Below are 19,491 nucleotides of genomic sequence, written 5' to 3' on the forward strand. Positions count from 1 at the left end.
GTCCAGCTTGTCAAATACAGAGACGGACTACTCTCTGATTACGGATACTATAGTTTAATAATCTTAGTGTTAGTAACTACCGATATTTCATAATAAGTAGTACAATTACACAGTAGTATATAACTTATACATAGATAACTCAGTTTTATTGAGAATCACTAAACATTTTAAGTTTATTTTAACTTACATAAAATATTATTATTTGTATTATAAAATTATATTTCCGAAATTGTTTCTTAATCGTTTTTTTTTATTACATTCTATATTCAATATGCGTAGTACAATCTTAATATACAAATTAATGTATTACTATTCTACAGTTTTACTCGCATCAATACACAAGCACGCCAAGTGACTTATATATACGTCAGTGTGTTATGTATTTCCCAAATTAAAATTAAATTAGACTACTCAAGTTAAAATTAAGATTAAATAATTGTATTCCATACAACTTCATAGGGTTTTGTTCGCTTCAATCTTCTGATATCCAGCGCCTCGTGCAGTAACTATATTTATTCAAGGTTGTTGTGTAAGAAATCTTGGATAATTTCGTAAATCAATTTCATTTCAAGATGACGTTTAGTTCTTCGTTGATTACTTTGAGCATTGCTAATTAATCGAAGAACTTTGTTTTGCCAATGTTGGATTGCTAGTCAGTTTGATGTTTTAGTGCAACCCCATATTTACATCTCATAAGGTCAAGTAGACTTTATAATTTACCGATAAATCATTGTCTTTAGACTTTGAATCAGTACAGTTCTTGAATTTTCAGTCATATCTACCCTGCTCTTTGGTAAAGTGGTATTCTTAATCATATATTGCATAGCATTGGCTTAATTAATACAAGAATTTCGCTAAATTTGTACGAAAAAATTTCGTAGCATTGAATTTTCTTGTCATTTTCATAAATGTACTTCAGTAAATCATTAAACAAATTTACAAGACGAGTACAATCTTATTTTTAAGTTTATTATTGCTGAAATTGTATTGTGTTATATTCACCGGATTGATAGATTAAAACCATTAATTTTGCTAAAATTCCTTAAATGTTTAAAGATTTTTCATAATACTTCTTTGTTTTATTAAATATTTCAGAGAAGAATGATGAACGGCCATTGGTACAAGATAAAATTTTACATTGGGTATTATTCATTGAAATAACAATTATTCATTTTTCTAAGAATAAAAGGACATATTAACTAATAATTTTTTTACTTATTTAATTTATGTTAGAAATATGCGTTCTTTATTTAGAGATACTAGAGTGTAAACAATATAAAAAGGAAACTTAAGTGAAAAAATATCACTAAATTTTTAGCGAAAAGTTTTCTTTGTATACAGCTTGGTTAGCTATTTTGGTTTTTCACTATTTGGTAAAAAAATGAACGACAAACATTTTTGTATATATGTTGTATAATGAAATAGTTTCTTCTAAATTACTGGATTTGTTTGTATGTAATTGTAAGAACAAATTTAAGTGAAAATATAAGTATTTAGTGAACAAAATTAGGGAAAAAAATGTTTTCATCCTAAAACCAATAATATATTATGTTAGATTCTTCGTTAGAAAGTGGAGAAGTGATCTCGATAAGGCGCGGAACTAGGGATGAAGAAAAAATATCGATCTATCGATATTTTCTGGAAAAGATATCGATATTTTTAGCCGATATATCGATATTTCTTTTAGTCGATATTTTTTCAAAATAAATTATGTATAACTTATAAATATAATTTTTAACAAACCTTTAAGATGATACTTAATTTTAAAGTTTTTGTTTGGCTTGGTGATCCCATATCCTTGGACTTGTTAGATTTGATTCCCGGGACTTATCGTAAATCTCCAATAACATAAACACTGTGGAATTCAGCACTAATGGGGCTTTGGGTTAATCCTGTCGCTGATATATCAAACAACTTCATCTAAGATGACGTAATCAATATGATTACTTATGGCGCTAAGATATTAGGTTTTTTTTTATGAGAAAGTCTGACATTTATGAGAAATACAGTCCTGTTTGGTGTTTGCTTTCTGTGCTTATTGTCGTTGAAATACTAACACGTTATCAGTCGTGATCAACGGTTTTGTTTGGGTTATAAGCCACGATAATACGAATAGCGGTATCATTACGAATCCCATTTCCTCTAATCAGTAACCATGTAACAAATCGTAAACAGAATATGATTCGAACTATTGGGTTATTACTGCACTAGGCATTAATTAATTCAGAAATAAACAACTATACGACAATGTCTGCATTACATTATAAATATCTATAAATACATGTTTATTATAAGCATAAAAAAGATATTTCTGCAATGTTTTGCAAAAATATCACGAGTACAAATTGAAAACCGTTATTATTTTTTAAAGCTTTATTACACAACCACTGTTACATATTCATTTTGGGAAATACTCTCAGCCATTGTCTAGAATTTCGACTCATTTTTCGTGTAACTGCATCAATAAAATTCGTGTTTTTTTAGAGACGATCTTTAGAGAAGAATCTTTAATATTAATCAATCAATTTTCAAAAGAACGAAACTACCGTTCAGTCAGACCGTGTCCTATTAATCGGAATAGATGACAATCCGATGGAGAAATATCTGGACAATAAGGTGGATGGGATAGGATGTCATATTTCGTATGAACATTGTAACTTAACAAGATTAAATTGTCGTGCCTTTCTTGTTATAGCGGTTTCTCTTTTATTGTCCCGCTCAAATGTATAAGTTCAGTGTTCAGTGATCATTTCGTCCGGTTTAACAATTGATAATACATCATTCGGTGTGAACCTGCTATATATGCCATATACATGGCAATATCTTCGCGCGATGAATATTGATATGCAGACGCGGCTGCGGTATCCCTAAGATTTATCTGCTTTTGGTTGTCATCGTAAGTAAGCTTTTCGTTTCCAGGAACTATGTAATGCAAAAAACCCTCTCTTTTCTGTCGTTGGAGGCTTCAATTCATACGGTAGCCAATATCCTTCCTATTGAACCATTTCAAATGCCAGTTTGACAACAATCTGCTATTAACAGTACCTTCTAGACCAGAATCAAGGATCGCACTTTGTCGTCCACGTGGAAATTACCAGTTTTAAGCCTCTTGAACAATTCCACAACATCTTCTTTCACTATTAAAGGCATCACCATGTGTCTATAGTCTATCCAAAGTTATTTTGCGCATACGTCATCTAGATTTGTGACGTCGAAACGTCGCAATGTTGCCGTATCAACTCTGAGTTTTAGTTCCGTTTGACTTTGACATTTGACAACAAAATTCTAATCTAAATAAAATAATTGAACAAAAATGTTATCAAATATAATTTATTTTAAGAATATAGTAAATCTAATGTAGTACGAATGACTTAAAACTACAATTAAGTACATAGTTATAATAGTTTATAGGCTAGGATTGTGTTTGATTAATTTACATTTAACTCTTTTCCATACCACCTATGAGTTAGAGTTCTAGGCGCGTTTGTAGTTGTATCCCCTGTAGGCCTAATCCATCTAATTAACAATTGTATTTCCAAGTAATATATTTTACTTTCATTAGAGAGCATATTTACTTTTTTGCACTTAGTTATTGTGTCCTTCAGTGCAGTGTTTCCTTGTAAAGACATTTTGATATCATTGTATTTCTCCTTCATTAAACTAGATTTAATCACTACATTATCCTTAATACATTTGCCATATCTGCAAAACAGTTACTATTCTTTCTCTCCGGACACATTTTAACCAAATGCTCATGTATATTCTGAACAATTACACACATATCTCTGCACATAAAACTTTTGCACTCACTCAAACTATATACTCACCTTTACTTGTTTCCATTCTCATCACCCTATCTTAGAAATTAGCAGCATTGAATCATATCATATTCAGAAAGTTTTACTCAAGTGAATAAGTAAGTTGTTAATTTCCAATCTATCTAACATTTGTTTAACAATGTGTCTTATCGAATTCATCCAAACCGAAGGTGTTATTAACCATTCCAGCACGAAATACAACATATCTGCAATGAACTATTAATAAATATTATGACTAATAAAACCCAATCAATTGTTATTCCAACATTTACCTTTTTCCATCAACTTCAATTATCATAACACTGTTTTTGTTATCATCTTGCCCAATCTGAAATGTCCATGTCTCATCTAAGTACATAAATTGAAATAATAAGTCTTCCTTCATTTTATTAGATGCTTTTAAACACGTTTTTCCCTTAAAAGCAGTATCCGGAAGCTCCATTTGACCTCTTCGATACTTTTCAAACTAACCGTTTCATTTGAAAAACTTGTATTATTATTCAATAAAAATCGCAGCAAATTAATATTTAACAGTAAAAATTCTTACCTCTCTAACGAATATTACTGGCAAAAGGGGCCTCCATTATCTCGTTCCTGTTCAAAGTAACTGATTAGAGACACAATCTGTTCTGTCTGGCTTCGGAATTTTCAATCAGAGTAATAATAAGAAGCGATTTGAAATTTATCAAAACAAGCAAAGCATTAAAATAACGTTTATCAGTTTATAACCTGTTATCACTATTGCTTTGAAAAATTTTACATACGTTTGACAACCGGACGACTTTGACGATGGCTAGTTCAGTACACGTTCGTACCCATCAGACAGCATTGTGTCTCTTTTTAACTAGAATAAAATGAAAAGGAAAATGTTGTCTGATTTTCAAACGAAGTTACAAATTGCGACAAGCAATACATTAAACATCTTTATGACGTATGTACAAAATAACTTTGGATAGACTATACGTGGTAGTACCTTCGCGCCATGAATATCTGGCTTCGTGGTTGATATGGAAAAGTGGCTGGGGTATTCTCACGATATTTTCGGGTTGGGGTTATGCTAGTAAATAATATTTTCGTCTCCAATAACTATACAATGCAAGAACCTCCTCTTTTTCTGTCGTTGAGGGCATTAAATCGTATCAGCCAGCATTGTGTCTCTTTTTAACTAGAATAAAATGAAAACGATAATGTTGTCTGATTTTAAAACGAATTTACAAATTGCGACAAGCAATACATCTTGATGACGTATGTACAAAATAACTTTGGATAGACTATACGTGGTAATACCTTCGCGCCATGAATATCTGGCTTCGTGGTTGACATGGAAATGTGGCTGGGGTATTCTCACGATATTTTCCGCTTGGGATTGTCATAGTAAATAAGATTTTCGTCTCCAGTAACTACGCAGTGCAAATATGGTAGGCAATATCCTTCTTATTAAACCATTTTCAATGCCTCTAATCGTTAGGATATAGCTTGTTGAGTAATCTCTAATTAGTTAGGTACGTTCTTGATCACTTTGACAATATGCGACCAGTAACACTTTCAGTTACTCACTTATATGTTATATCACGCTGTGTCTCAGTCGCAAATGTATTGATGAGGTAGACAAATGTTTTGCCTTGATATATCAAATTCCCGTTCTTCAATTTTATCTCTAGTTTTGTGCTGGTTCCATGTTTTGTCAGATTTCCATTTGTATACCTATAATAGAGATAAGTAAAAGGAACCTACCTATAGTACTTCCAATAAAACAACCATTGCACGTTATAGATGACGTCGAATAAAAATAAAATGTAGTTTGTAAAAATGTAAAATTTATTTTAAACACTGAGCGGATTTTTCTTTCTCATTTTGCACTAATTAAAAAGAGACATAATGCTGTCTGATGCGTCGGAACATGTAACCGAATCAGCTTGTAGAATTCGATTTGCTTTGGTACTGATGGACCAAATGTCAACAATATTCTTCAAAGCGTTAGTGATAATAATTAGAGGTTTCCATGTAGAGCATACCACCTTTACGTCATCATCGAATTACACCATCAGTTTGTATAAAGACATTTTCAAATTAAAAAAATATTTTTGTCTAAAATTCACAATGTTGTCCAACATAGAAAATATCTTAATTGTATAAAACCATTTTTTATCAATATCAATGATATATAACCACTTGATAATAATAATAGAACAAAACACTTAAAAATGTGAAATCATTTGAATTAGTATGATAAATATATTTATTTTGTGAAAAAGCTGTATATAATTTTAACACTGCGTTGCATTTTTTATACTATTCACTTATTATTACATACATTTCCCTCCAAGATAACAAAAACTTTTATATTAACAACAAAAGCAAAATAAAAGTAAAAGTAACTCAGCTCGTATTATAACAGACAAAAGACTATGTTGATATGATGTCAAATATTAAGTATGTAAAAAGTAGCGTTGAGAACAATCGACTGAAAACAGTCGAAACAGTCGATAGTCGCAAAACAGTCAAAATAGTCGATAGTCAAAAAACTAGATATATAAACACTTGATAATAATAATAATAATAGAACAAAACACTTAAAAATGTGAAATCATTTGTATTAGTATGATAAATATATTTATTTTGTGATAAAGCTGTTTATAATTTTAACACTGCGTTGCCTTTTTTATACTATTCACTTATTATTACATACATTTCCCTCCAAGATAACAAAAAACTTTTAAATTAACAACAAAAGCAAAATAAAAGTAAAAGTAACTCAGCTCGTATTATAATAGACAAAAGACTAAGTTGATATGATGTCAAATATTAAGTATGTAAAAAGTAGCGTTGGGAACAATCGACTGAAAACAGTCGAAACAGTTGATAGTCAAAAAACTACTACACAATAGAATTTAAACTAAAACCTAAAAACTAAAGAAGTACAATAACCATAAATACTAAATCAAAATTAAACATATACCTAATCATAGAAAATAAAACTAATTCATGACATAATTAAAAATGATCGCACAATAACTACTAGAGCTTTTTTAAATAAAGTAAATGCTGCATTTATTATTGAACGGAAATATTTTTGAACAAAAATCTGGAGAGTAATCGAAATATTACCTATTATTGCCATAAAATTTTTTTTTATTTCTTGGTACATCGACCTAATTTCGTCATTTCAATCCATCAAACGATCCAATTCATCTGAATTGAGTGTAATTTTTGTTAATAAAAATATTTGTACCTAAAAATGTCTAATCTAAAACTCAATCAAACTTGACAATGCACGGAGTAAAAGGCGGTAAAAAATCAGATAAGTAAATTCCTGTTTTTATTTGTAACGCATTCACGTAACGAGCTCATGATATTCAAGCACTCATTAACCAGTTATCTGTCAGAGAGAGTTATCTCAACAAATACACGAGATTACATCAAGCAATATTTGCATGGTTTGTTTTTTAAACGATTGTTTAAAAATTAATCTCGATTCTCACGAATACATTTGGTTTATGAATATGCCATTGAGTGAAACTGTCTATGAACCTCTCAAACATAAGAAAAATTTCCATGTTTACTCCGACGAGTTTTTGTTTTTCGACAAAAAAAACAACTTCAATCAACAATATATTTTGGGTTCAATATCCAAATTGTATACTTTTATATGAAATTAATTTATTGTACTCTAAATAAAATTCCATTTGCATAAAAGACCATTTGCTTCTAGCTGGTCATTCTGGAATAAGGGAAAAAACGTCTCTCTCTCTTTTCTGTACCCCTTATAACAGTACCACTTCCATAACGCTTCCCTACTTCCTTTATCTAACCTAATATCCTGTCCATCCTCCCATCGAACATATGCTAGCATTTTAGATCGAAATAAACAAGTTTTTATTCGACCTGTGTTTTCTGTCAAACTCACCATTTGATGAAATTGGCATTGTGCCTTCATCACACACCTTCGTATCTTTTTTATAAAGCTCAGCTTGATAGAGACATAATAGAAACCAGCAGAAACGGAAGGTGCTATCTTTCAGCATTTGAAGTTCAAAACCGAATTTATTATGGAACTCTAACTTTTCTAGGACATGTCGAGATATTACATCTGGCAAATTCATGATAATTTCCTCCTGGGTATCTGCAAAGGCAGCATTTCTGGCAAGAGAAAAGAAGAATCCCTCATTATTATTGAAAATTTTTCATTAAAAATAAGTAAAAGAATGCAAATGCTAAAATATCGACTTACCAGATGATCTTCGATGACATTGCCAATACTATAAATATTGCAATTACTATTTATGGATTTCCTTGAATGATGCATGTTTTTCTTTGTGTTTGACAAAAATATATATAAAAGACCTAAGATAGAAGAAACAAAAAAGGAAACACAATTAGATTTTGGAAAAAGGATGAAGTAGACAAATGGCACCGAAAACTTAAAACCTTTTACAAAGTTTTAAAAACTTGCAGAAAAGAAATAGCATATAGTTATAGACACATAAAAGATAAAAAGATGACATAATAATTGAAGATGAAAAAATTATGGAGAGATGGAAACAATACTCTCAGGAATTGCCTTGTCTGCGTGAAGCGACAGACGCAAAAATATACCGACCAATAAGAAAAGAAAGAAAGGAGAGCAGAGAGGGAATAAAAATTGAAGAATTAACGAGTGTACTGAGAAAAATGAAGAACGGGGAAGCACCTGGTCAAGGAAATGCTGAAAAAGCTACTGAAGTACTAGATGAAATTTACTGTAGAATAGAGTATAGAAAGAGGAATAAATCCTACGAAATTGGCAAATAGCGCTTTTTACCAAGTAAAGCGAGGTTAAGGTTAGAGAATGCTCACCGTATTTTTTTTTTACCAGCTTCTTTTTTTAATCAAATAAGAAAAGTAATGCGTGCCGCAAATGCACGTGTTCACGTGTTACTTTCCCAAAATATAACATGTATAGTTTTGAATCGCTTGATATCAGTATTTATCAAATCATAACATAGCATACTTAAGCCCAGCGAGCCGGCTTGGTGGCGCAGTGGTAAGGCCGATAGACGTTTCCCCCCTACTGTTGCGGTAGTCGCGGGTTCGAATCCTGTTGGGGCATGGTCGTAAAAACTGTTTGTGATTGTTTAATATTTGTGATTTTCCTAGGCAAGAGTGTAAAATCCGACAAAGAAACTGATCCCAGTCACGCCAGTAACCAGACTGGGTAAGACCGAATGTCTTCTGGAATGATTTGTAAAGTTTGTCACTCGCCAGTCAGTAAATTTAATGTCAAGGACCGTCGTTTGAATCCTACGATAAGCTGCAAGTCCAATCACTAAAAAATCCAAGAAGTTGATAGTCATGTCAATACAATATAACATTTAACATTGTAAGCCTAGTGACATCTGTTCAACTAGACAAACTGCTAATAACTTTCCGGTACACTTGGTATAGACAGAGGAAGAGAGAAAAGACAATAAACATAATACACCTACAAAAAAAGAGTTTTTCCATTATATAGAAAAGAAACTCGCTCTTGCAATCAACCATTCCAAATAAGAATTGTTTACCAACGAATTTCGACGAATAAATTTATGAATATACCATTGAGTGAAATTATAAACCACTCAAATCAAAAAAAAATCTCCAAGTTTATTCCGCCAGTTTTCTGTTTAAATTACAGAAAAGGGAACTTTAATCAACGATCTGCTTCCAACAACATCCACTTCCTAAAGCGCTCGCCCGTTGTATATTTTGACTTCAATATCCAAACATTATACTATTATATAAAGTTTATAAGCAGATGTATAAACATCTCCGCGATCCTACCGAAAAAGAAAGCATCTGCCCGCTGCCAGAGCCAGTCGAGATACCCGTGACTCACGCAAGAACCGTATAAAATTTTAAAATAGATGGGCGTTGTATTTTCGACGATTATTTTTAAGTCGATTTGGTGGTGAGCCTTTTTTCCGACCGTTTGCCGATACTCGAGCTTGAAATACGAAAAACACGAATAATAACCGGATAATCTTCCGGTTTATCGAATGATTTATTAGTGGTTTATATTAGTCGAATGCAAACATATTTTCGGAATTATTTTACTTATTTTTACGACGAAGCAGATAAACCAAGAGAATATAATAGCTTCTAGCCATGTCGGTATTTCCTTTCCTGTTTCTTCGCTAAAGAAAACACGTTATCTACAATGAATAGTTTTTTTTTACTAATAAGGGTTTATCTGAACTGAACTTACTGCTTAATGTGGGCTAGCGGTGACCAACCTAGAAATTATCCCAGAAGATATCCGGTCTTACCCAGCCTGATTACTAGCGTGATTAAGATTAGTTTTTGTTGGATTTTACACTTTTGCTTTTTGGGCAATCACAAACATAAATGCACGACTATACCCCACCAGGATTCAAGCCCGAGACTATCGCAACAATAGGGGAGCCGTCCTGTCGCCTTAACCAGCGCCCCGACCAAGCCGGCACAATGGATAGTTAAAATTTATTTATTAAAAGTATTGACCATTTGATTCAATACCTTTTGCCCAGTTCTCAGGCAATTTATAAATGCCAGTCAAAAATAAAGTTTTAAGCCAAACTATTCATTTGAGCCATTTTTAACTTCTTTAGGATCGGGAAAGGACTGACCTATAAGGCCTTTGATGCACATAGATGGTAGTCGGATTCAGCCAGGTCTGGGGAATACAGTGGCAGTTATGTGGAAACTTGGCATCCAAGTGATTTCAACAGTTTGACTTTAACTGATTTTGTATGAGACGACACCTTGTTATGCTGAAAAATCACCTTATCATGCTTTTATGCCTATTATTTATTTATTTATTTATTTATTTATTCATTTTTTTATTTTGTGGCGCCCTTCAGATGTTTCGAATTTTCCCGCAATTCTCAGCAGCGAACATATTTTCGGAGTTTTTCTACTTATTTTTACGACTAAGCAGATGCATTTTTCCTCGCTAAAATCTTGAATAATTGCCATCAAGAGAAAAAAACTAGTCTAAATTGAACCTAGGAGTTACTAGATTCGAACCTAATAACTTCTAGGCATGCCGGTAATTCCTTTCCTGTTTTTTCACTAAAGAAAACACGTTATTTATAGTGGATAGTTCTTTTTGTTATATTTCAGAGTCTTGGTCTACTCGTTCTAATAATATTTTAAAGTAACTGCGTAATTTATTGAGCAAATATCGAACACTAAAAAGAAACTCCAAGAAATATTTTTTTTATTTCACCTCGTGAGTCCACAATCTACCCTATTATTAATAAGTATTTCTTATGTCTATATTATATATACATGGCATGTAGAAAATCACTTCATTAAGCAATCTTCTGTATAAAATATTATCTTAATTAATTAGTCTTATTCTAAAGTCTACATATGTGTTGTTAAACGTTTTAGTCTACGCACTTCACTATCACGTCGCATATTTAGCTGATTAGTGAGTACATTGGGATGCACTGACACTCTTTCGAAGTACTTCACAGAAACACGTTGAATTACACTCGTTATAGGTTCTAGAGGAATATCGCGTTGTATCACTTTATTTGAAATATAGTACGGAGCATCAACAATGGCACGCAACACCTTATTTTGGAACCGTTGAATGATGGATATATTAGATTTGCTAGCGGTACCCCATAGTTGGATTCCATATGCCCAAATAGGCTTGAGTATAGACTCATACAGCAATACCTTGTTATCTAATGATAACTTGGATTTGCGCCCGATGAGTCAATACATTTGATATAATTTTAGTCAGCATCAACAATGGCACGCAACACCTTATTTTGGAACCGTTGAATGATGGATATATTAGATTTGCTAGCGGTACCCCATAGTTGGATTCCGTATGCCCAAATAGGCTTGAGTATAGACTCATACAGCAATACCTTGTTATCTAATGATAACTTGGATTTGCGTCCGATGAGCCAATACATTTGATATAATTTTAGTCCCAGTTGTTTCCGTTTAGAGAGTATGTGCTTCTTCCAGGTTAGGCGTCGATCTAAATGCATACCAAGATAAAGAAATAAATAAGGAACTCAATAACAAGTAAAAAAATAATCAAACTTGAGAAACCTTATTTAAAAACCTTATCTACTACACGTATTTAATATTCTACTATATACACACAATTTAGCTTAATACCTACCTAAACACTGTATCTGTTTACAATATTATTTTAACTACTACCAACTGATCACCTTTGCAGAGGCCAAACAATTATATTAATTTAGATTTGTTTTGTTGATAATTTAATTTTTTGTATATGTACCAAAATTATGTTATTATTTTAGTATTGTTTGGGCTCGGAACCGACTTTAAAATCATCAGTTGATAGTAGTTAAAATAATATTGTAAATAGATAAATAGTTTATAATAGATCCGCTACAACATCAAGTTATTGCCCCTGCCGGGAATCGAACCCGCGACATCCGTTTGGCCGTTAAACGCTTTAACCATTATACCATAGAAGCAGTTATGTACAATATTTCTACAAGGTCTTATATGCTATAGTTTGTGCTTAAAAAGCAAAGTGAATAGCTTTTGCACTGAACGACTTCCGATGTTACGTCACAACAGCTCAGTAATAATATTATGCACAAATATCTGATTGTTTTAGATAAAAAATATGAAAACTGTGTACGTGCTTTTGAAATTTGAGCGCTTCCTTGGATTCACCCCACTTCCCCCCAACATATCCTGATTTAGTTCCAATGGGATCACCTCGGAAGGACACTCTTTCGAATAAAAAAGAATTTTTAAAATTGACCCACAATTGACAAAAATAGATAAAATATATATATACAGCCCAGCATAGAACATAGAAAAGTTTGCAGCATAACAACGCCTATTCATTATCAAAACAGACATATCAGAGGCATTATTTCTATCAAAAGAATTGCAATCTCCTCATTCGTTGATCTGAAGACATAACAGGTCAATTGAAAAGACCCCGGCATACCATAGTAAAACATTTTTTTGGCAAAATTAGTTTTTTTTGTTTAACATAATTCCCTTCAAGGGTGATACACGGATTATTGCGACCCTCCAACTTTTCGATACCATTTTTGTAGTACGATTTGTCATTTGTTTCAAAATAGGCCTCAATTTCGTCGATCACCTCTTCATTCGACGAAAATTTCTTTCCAGCGAGCATTCTTTTGATATATGAGAACAGGAAATAGTATCTGGTGGCCAGATCTGAAGAATACGGTCTGTGGGTACGGTGCATTGTCTTGGTGAAGCAGCACTTTCTTTTTCTTCAAACGCGGCCGTTTTTCGGCGATTTCGTCCTTCAAACGGTCCAATAACGCTATGCAATAGTCGCTGTTGATAGTCCTTCCTTTTTCATGCGCATCCCAAAATACAGACGCCATAACCTTGCCAGCCGACTGTTGCGTTTTCCAACGCTTTGCAGCGGGTTCATCGTGTGCAGTCCACTCGTATGACTTTCGATTAGACTTCGGAGTGAAATAATGGAGCCATGTTTCATCAATTGTCACATATCGACGCAAAAACTCGAGTTTGTTATGCTTGATCATCTTCAAACACTGCTCCAAATCATTAACTCGTCGTCGTTTTTAGTCAAAAGTGAGCTCGCCGGCACCCACATTGCACAGAGCTTTCTCATACCCAAATATTCGTGAATGATGTGATGTACACGTTCAGTTGATACCTTTAGTGTCTGCTATTTAATTCAGTTTCAATTTGCGGTCATTCAAAATTATTTTATGTTTTTTTTTAATGTTTTCGCCGGTAACAACCTCTGCGTTTTCGGTGCTCATTTCACCATGTCTAAACTTAGCATATCAATCCTTGATGGTTGATTTTCCTCGGGCAGTGTCCGGGAACTCGGCATCAAGCCAAGTTTTTGCTTCAACTGTATTTTTTCCCTTCAAAAAGCAATATTTTATCAACACGCGAAATTCCTTTTTATCAATTTTTTTACAACAAAAATTTCTTCACTCAAAATGCTATAATTCACAAACTAATGATCCGACAGCTGTTAAATTTATACACGCATCTTTTGAGGGTTAGAGCTAACTAAAACAGGTGGATTTAACTCTAGTAGCGCCATCTATGTGTCAGGCTGGGAATTTTTCAATTGTCCTGTTAAAACAAAGTGGCTGGGCCGATGTTGTCGATTTTGTTTGTGTTATTGCAAATTAGCGTCACATTATAGGAATATTGAAAGACATAGAAAATACTCGGAATGTATTTTTAAGTGGCTCTTTGGTCAATTTCTTAGTATTTGTACTGATTATACAAATACTAAGTACTAAGACTTATACTATACTCTCTGCCGTACGTATTACGTATAAAAGTAATTTTAGTACGAATAATTTAAAGCTAATATCAATAGAGGTAGCTGGAACAAAAGGATACATAACAAAAAAGTTACATTGCTGAACGATCCATCTACTGAAGATTTCCCTAAGAACGTCGCCATTCAGAATAAAATCACTAGCTGTTTGAATCCATTCAAATCTAGTTCGTATCTACTGTCTAACAAGCTAAGACGAAACCACCAATTATCCAACTGACTTTTAAACTTCTTCTTCTTCATTATATAAATGCGAATAAATATATAATATTACTAGTAAGTAATGTAGTTGACAAAGTCCATAAAAATTATAAAAACATATGTTCAATACTATCAATGCCAAGGTTATTCAACCACTTGATAACGTTAATATTATAGAACACTCATAGATGATGAAACCATCTGAATGGAACTATAATCGAATATAAAAATACTTTTTAAATTACTTTAATTATGTTTACGACAAATGTATTTATTGAAAATATACGTATTTTTAAATTAATAATGTTAAATTGTTTTGTTATTTAGAAGATCTCTCTACAGTTAACAGGTTTGAAATGAATAATGTTGATAATATTAAACTGGAATAAATTTGTATATTGATACATATAACTCTAAACGACAAATACTAGCCTGTTAAGATCAATTAGCGAAAAATATTTACCCTACTCTATTTATATTATTTTAGTGAAAAAGAAATACCTGTCAGAAATTTATTAAAAATATTCGTATTTTATAATAGTGTTTTTGTCTTTTTGTTGAATAAAAATCAAGCATTTTCCGATATAGAAAATAAATTTGTCTCAAAATAAAGAGTTTAAGCATTTTATAAACAAGCTTAACTAAATACTTGAGAACTTATTGTACACCGAATTGTAGCTGACATTAATTTATATCGGTCGTGAAAACATTTTTCGACTAAATCTCATTTACAAGAAAGGTTTTTAGCGGAAAATGATTATTTACTAAATATTTTCTAGGGTATTTGAAGAACAATTATCTGAAGATGTAAAAAAACCAGTAATTTTACCCAAAATTAATTTTAATACAATCGACGTATATTTATTGATATTTCCGGTGTATTTACCAGAAATATACTTACACTGTATTCCCATGTTTCATAATTTTGTGTGAAGTATTTTTCTCACTATATCAAGATAAGAAAACGATAAAACCCAGGATATATAATACATTTTGATAACTTCTTCATTAATGTTAATATCATCGGCTGTTATTTAATGTATAATGTAAAAAACGTGTCGTTTCCTCAACAAAAAGAAAGCATAAATATACTGATATATCCGGTATATTTAGCAGAACTCTTACTATATTTATAGTTTTTTCTATAAATAACCCTTTTCCTAACTCTAATGTACCCGTAAAATTTTGTCGAAATGCAATTCGATCGTTTGACGTGCCATAAAAAGCACATTTTTATTAGTCAAGCAAGACAACAACGAAAAAAACAAATTCATGGCCTACTGTTTACGAATCGCTAACCTAGCGCTACAATCGGCAAGCATCGACGTTTGTGCGTCCGGACAGCAGCGGGGCTGAGGCGGGAGGCGGGGAGCCGCGCCAGCGGCCAGTGACTGTCGGAGAGACGAGTATCGCGGGGAAAAAAGCGAGGCGTAAGGGGGAACGAGATAAATGGGACCAGCTAGGGTAATCGTTACGGCCGTGACGTCACGACCAATGGCGGCGACGTGCTACGTCACTGGGTGCGCGCGGCACAAGCTCGTAGTGTGTTTAGGTTGTAAAATTAGACTGGTTCAAGTATTCTGCGGCGTTGCCGATATTAGCGGAAAAATATTGTGTCTGGTGGCATTGTTTTTATTATACTGCTACTACAAGTTTACGCACACATGCGAAATATAAATAATGTTCGAGTCATTTCTAATATATTACGTAGATATTAAGTTCGTTCATTAAGTCTCGATTAACTAAAATTGGTATTTTTGCCATATTGCAGTTACTGTTAACGAATATTTTTATTTAACAAAATGTTAGGAGAAATTATGAACGAAACTTGAATGAATTTTACGAAACTTGTTAAAATCATAAACCCAGTAAGTATTTTCATAAAAATTAATTTTAATAAAACGTGACAAAAAATAAAAAGAATATAGCAAATGATCAAAATATGTTTGGTTATACATTAAAGCATTTGTATATATTTAAGAGTATTTGGACTGGACCTATTGTATAATGCAGGCTTCAAACATGAATTCTCGATATATAATCAACTTGGAGACCATTTCAGAAAATAGTTTTACCTGTTCTTACCCTACCAAGTTACTAACGTGACTAAGCAAACACCTTAGTCCTTGTCGGCTTTAATTTTATGTTTAGGACAATCACAATATGCATAATTGTAATATAATAATGAAATAGGACAGGGAGGTTCTAACAAACACTTGTAACAACACAATTACAAGTATGATAACAATCTTCAATATGAAATCCAGAACCAATCAGAATTGTGGTGTATTGGAGTAATATTTTTATGTGATATATTATAGTGGTAAGGTTAGTTTTGTGTTATCGAAAGTACGAGAAAGAAACGTCAATTATGAAAGAAGTATTTATCAAGACGAAAACCTCAAAACCGACCGAATTACTATTTGACTATATTTAATAATCAACTGAAACATAACCATATTATCGTTTAGAATATTTTCAGTACAGCATTCTTCTAATACACTATTTTTAATGAAATTTCAAAGAAACAAGGCAGATAAACCTCTAGATAAATCCTTTTTTATATTTTAAAATTTGGTTATTCTGTTTATAACTGGCAGACAGACAAGAAATACATTATCCAAAGTATATATTCCATCATTTAGGTAGTTTGCAGTTTTCTTTTATTTTTTCCTATCTTTTGTTTGTATATCGGTGAATGTATTTTGATACATTTAACATTAAGTTATTTTATTACGGTAACATTCTTATTATCTGTATTGTTTGATTTTTGTGGCTGTTAAATTTTATGTAGTAATAAGCACAAGAACATATTTTCAAGACAACTAACTACTTCTTCAGGTTTGAAAAATTGTTTAGATATCTATTTGGATATCTGGACATGTTATAAATATAACAGGCGATTTCAGTAACAGTTTTCAAGTTATAACGTTTTGACAGTTTTAGTCTCTAGTTATTTCAAGTACGACACTTGAATGCAATGATAATTATGCTGTATAATAAATTTTCTATAATTTGTTGGAGTCCTCATTCTTATATGTTTTCTTATTTCTTCGAATACATTTTCATGAAATATCAAATGCTCTTTTAGGGAATGTCAGAGGATGTCTCAATCTTACTATGAGTCATAAACAATCTTTATCTGCATAGAGCATTAATTTTTACCATAACAACCATCGAATTTGAATGATGAAGACTATAGAAACTTTATTATTGATTTTCATAGTTTCATAAATTCAGTTCTTATTACTGTGTATAGTACGAGATACATGGAATAGTTTCCATGTTTTTTTAGAAACAGTTTTCCCGTTCCAAGTCGAAAGCCGCTGCTGTTGCAAGTTGCAACGGCGGTAAACGTGGCAACGTCGCGTTTGTATCGGTTCGTCGTCGCTCCCCGATCTCCACCGATCCACTACACCACATCAGTCTTTCAGCGGCTGTGTTTGGGTGTCGTTCTCCTGGTTACCTCTCGTCTCGACCGTTTTCAGACGTATTGTTTTAACCCTTTTGTCTTTGTCGGACGACCGTCGCATAAAGACGAGATATTCGTCGGGATATTGGTTATACAACGGATACTGGTCTCGTTCGTATATTGACCGTGTCGCGAACAGCGTGCACCAAGCCGGAACAGTGCGGATGACTTAAATTTAGCGGCGTCCTGTGATAGACGACGCGAGTGTGACGAACCGACCTCATCAGTATCGATACCATGCACTCCGTCTCTATTTGATAGCGGGCCGTGATTCGCAGAGTTCAACGACGGCGTCAACATGTCGGTGATGCAGATGCAGCAGGCCAAACGGCAACAGTGTTACTTGTGCGATCTACCCAGGATGCCCTGGGCCATGGTGCACGACTTCTCCGAGGCGGTGTGTCGCGGATGCGTGAACTACGAGGGTGCCGATCGTATCGAAGTGGTGCTGGACGCGGCCAGACAGATGAAGCGCGCCCACGGCTTCCAGGAGGGCAGGGGGGCCGGACACGCATCCAAGAGCCACCGCGACCATCAGAACGGCGAGGTGGTGGCCGGTTCCGGTCGCTCCCAGACCCAGTCCGCGGCCCACCATCAGACCTACGGGATACACCATTCCCGTAGCGCCATGCTCGAAGCGTATCCCACGGCCCAGCCTCCCCCGCCGCCCAGGGGAGCGCAGGGATTGCCCAGGGCCCAAGTTGAGGCTGCCGGCGATCACGAAGCATTGGTGAGTTATCCGGACCGGATTTCCTTCCTCTTAACGAGCTCGAGTAAGGAACACGACAAGATCGACGTTGTTTTAAAATTTTATCAATTACTAATCTAAATACAACGTCATTTTTAATAGTTCTGTTCAGTCATTTCTGATTCATGTGCTTTTAAGCAATAATCGCCCAAATGACAAGCTCGCGAACACTCAATGTTGTGCAGTATTCGCTGTAATGTTACGTCGCCACAGTGACACTGATTTAAATTCATCGTTGTTAACGATTGTGTAGAAATATTTGTCTTCAAGGTCAGCGGTAGGATTCGCAAAAAAAGCGGTGTAAATAAAAGCGATGGCGATTTCGAGAAACGCCCCTGCTTGTAAATAATCATGCACGGTTTTGTGTACACAACAGCGAACGTTTATCTCGTGTATCACTTCACGTGATATAACGAGAGTTTGTTGTAGATACGAGCGAGTTTGTCGCCATCATCTTCCAGGAATAAACCGACCCGAAACGTTGATGGAAATTCTTTTTTTCTACCTGGTACTCTTTCTTTTCGCGGCTTTACGATGTGTGCCTTTGTCATTCTAATCTTGGTGTCGTATTATCCTCGGGCTGTAATTTTTTTCCTTGGGCGTCTGGTACTGAACAAATTTAGTGTAACAGCTGTTCGGTACCTGGTTTTGGTGAAAGACCTTGGACCAATGTTTTGTTTACTCTTGTTGGAATGGTGATGTCTAACGGATGAAATAATACCAAGAAGTCTTTGTTTCGATTCTATTTATATTTCTGTATGCTTGTGGATCTTTACAGCAAAGTAATAATTGTTTTTTTTATGTCTGTCCCCGTCCCATTTAGATCAACACCGTATATTTCTAATGCAAGTGAATACAGTGAATACATACATATAATAATATATAGATGTGGGAAAACTATCCTAGCAATTTATTTTGGATATCTGGATAT

General features: G+C 33.7%; 2 protein-coding genes and 1 long non-coding RNA gene across 12 annotated transcripts in view; 2 read left to right on the forward strand and 1 right to left on the reverse strand.

Moving 5' to 3' along the window:
- LOC143191481 (uncharacterized) overlaps positions 1-19,491 on the forward strand; it is a 119,923-nt gene that overhangs the window by 62,115 nt on the left and 38,317 nt on the right. The gene's annotated exons all lie outside the window — the stretch shown is intronic.
- Positions 3,248-5,880, reverse strand: LOC143191893 (uncharacterized). Of its 3 annotated transcripts, XR_013004663.1 has the most exons (5): positions 4,366-5,880; positions 4,091-4,284; positions 3,828-4,024; positions 3,576-3,702; positions 3,248-3,516 (listed from the first exon to the last, which is right to left on the reverse strand). It is a non-coding gene; the product is annotated as an uncharacterized LOC143191893 (long non-coding RNA). The 3 variants fall into 3 exon arrangements; XR_013004661.1 differs by having other exon boundaries at positions 3,248-3,702; XR_013004662.1 differs by having other exon boundaries at positions 3,248-3,702; positions 3,828-4,034.
- LOC143191492 (interferon regulatory factor 2-binding protein 2-B) overlaps positions 14,699-19,491 on the forward strand; it is a 34,260-nt gene continuing 29,467 nt past the window's right edge. Inside the window, exon 1 of the mRNA XM_076396656.1 lies at positions 14,699-18,542. Coding sequence (XP_076252771.1) covers positions 18,111-18,542 — 432 coding nt within the window. The 5' untranslated portion in view covers positions 14,699-18,110. The remainder of the gene's footprint in view (positions 18,543-19,491) is intronic.

The sequence above is a fragment of the Rhynchophorus ferrugineus genome, unplaced genomic scaffold (assembly GCF_030347505.1).
Source record: "Rhynchophorus ferrugineus isolate W39M unplaced genomic scaffold, kcgeb_rfMv2 rfM2, whole genome shotgun sequence".
Lineage (NCBI taxonomy): Eukaryota > Metazoa > Arthropoda > Insecta > Coleoptera > Curculionidae > Rhynchophorus > Rhynchophorus ferrugineus.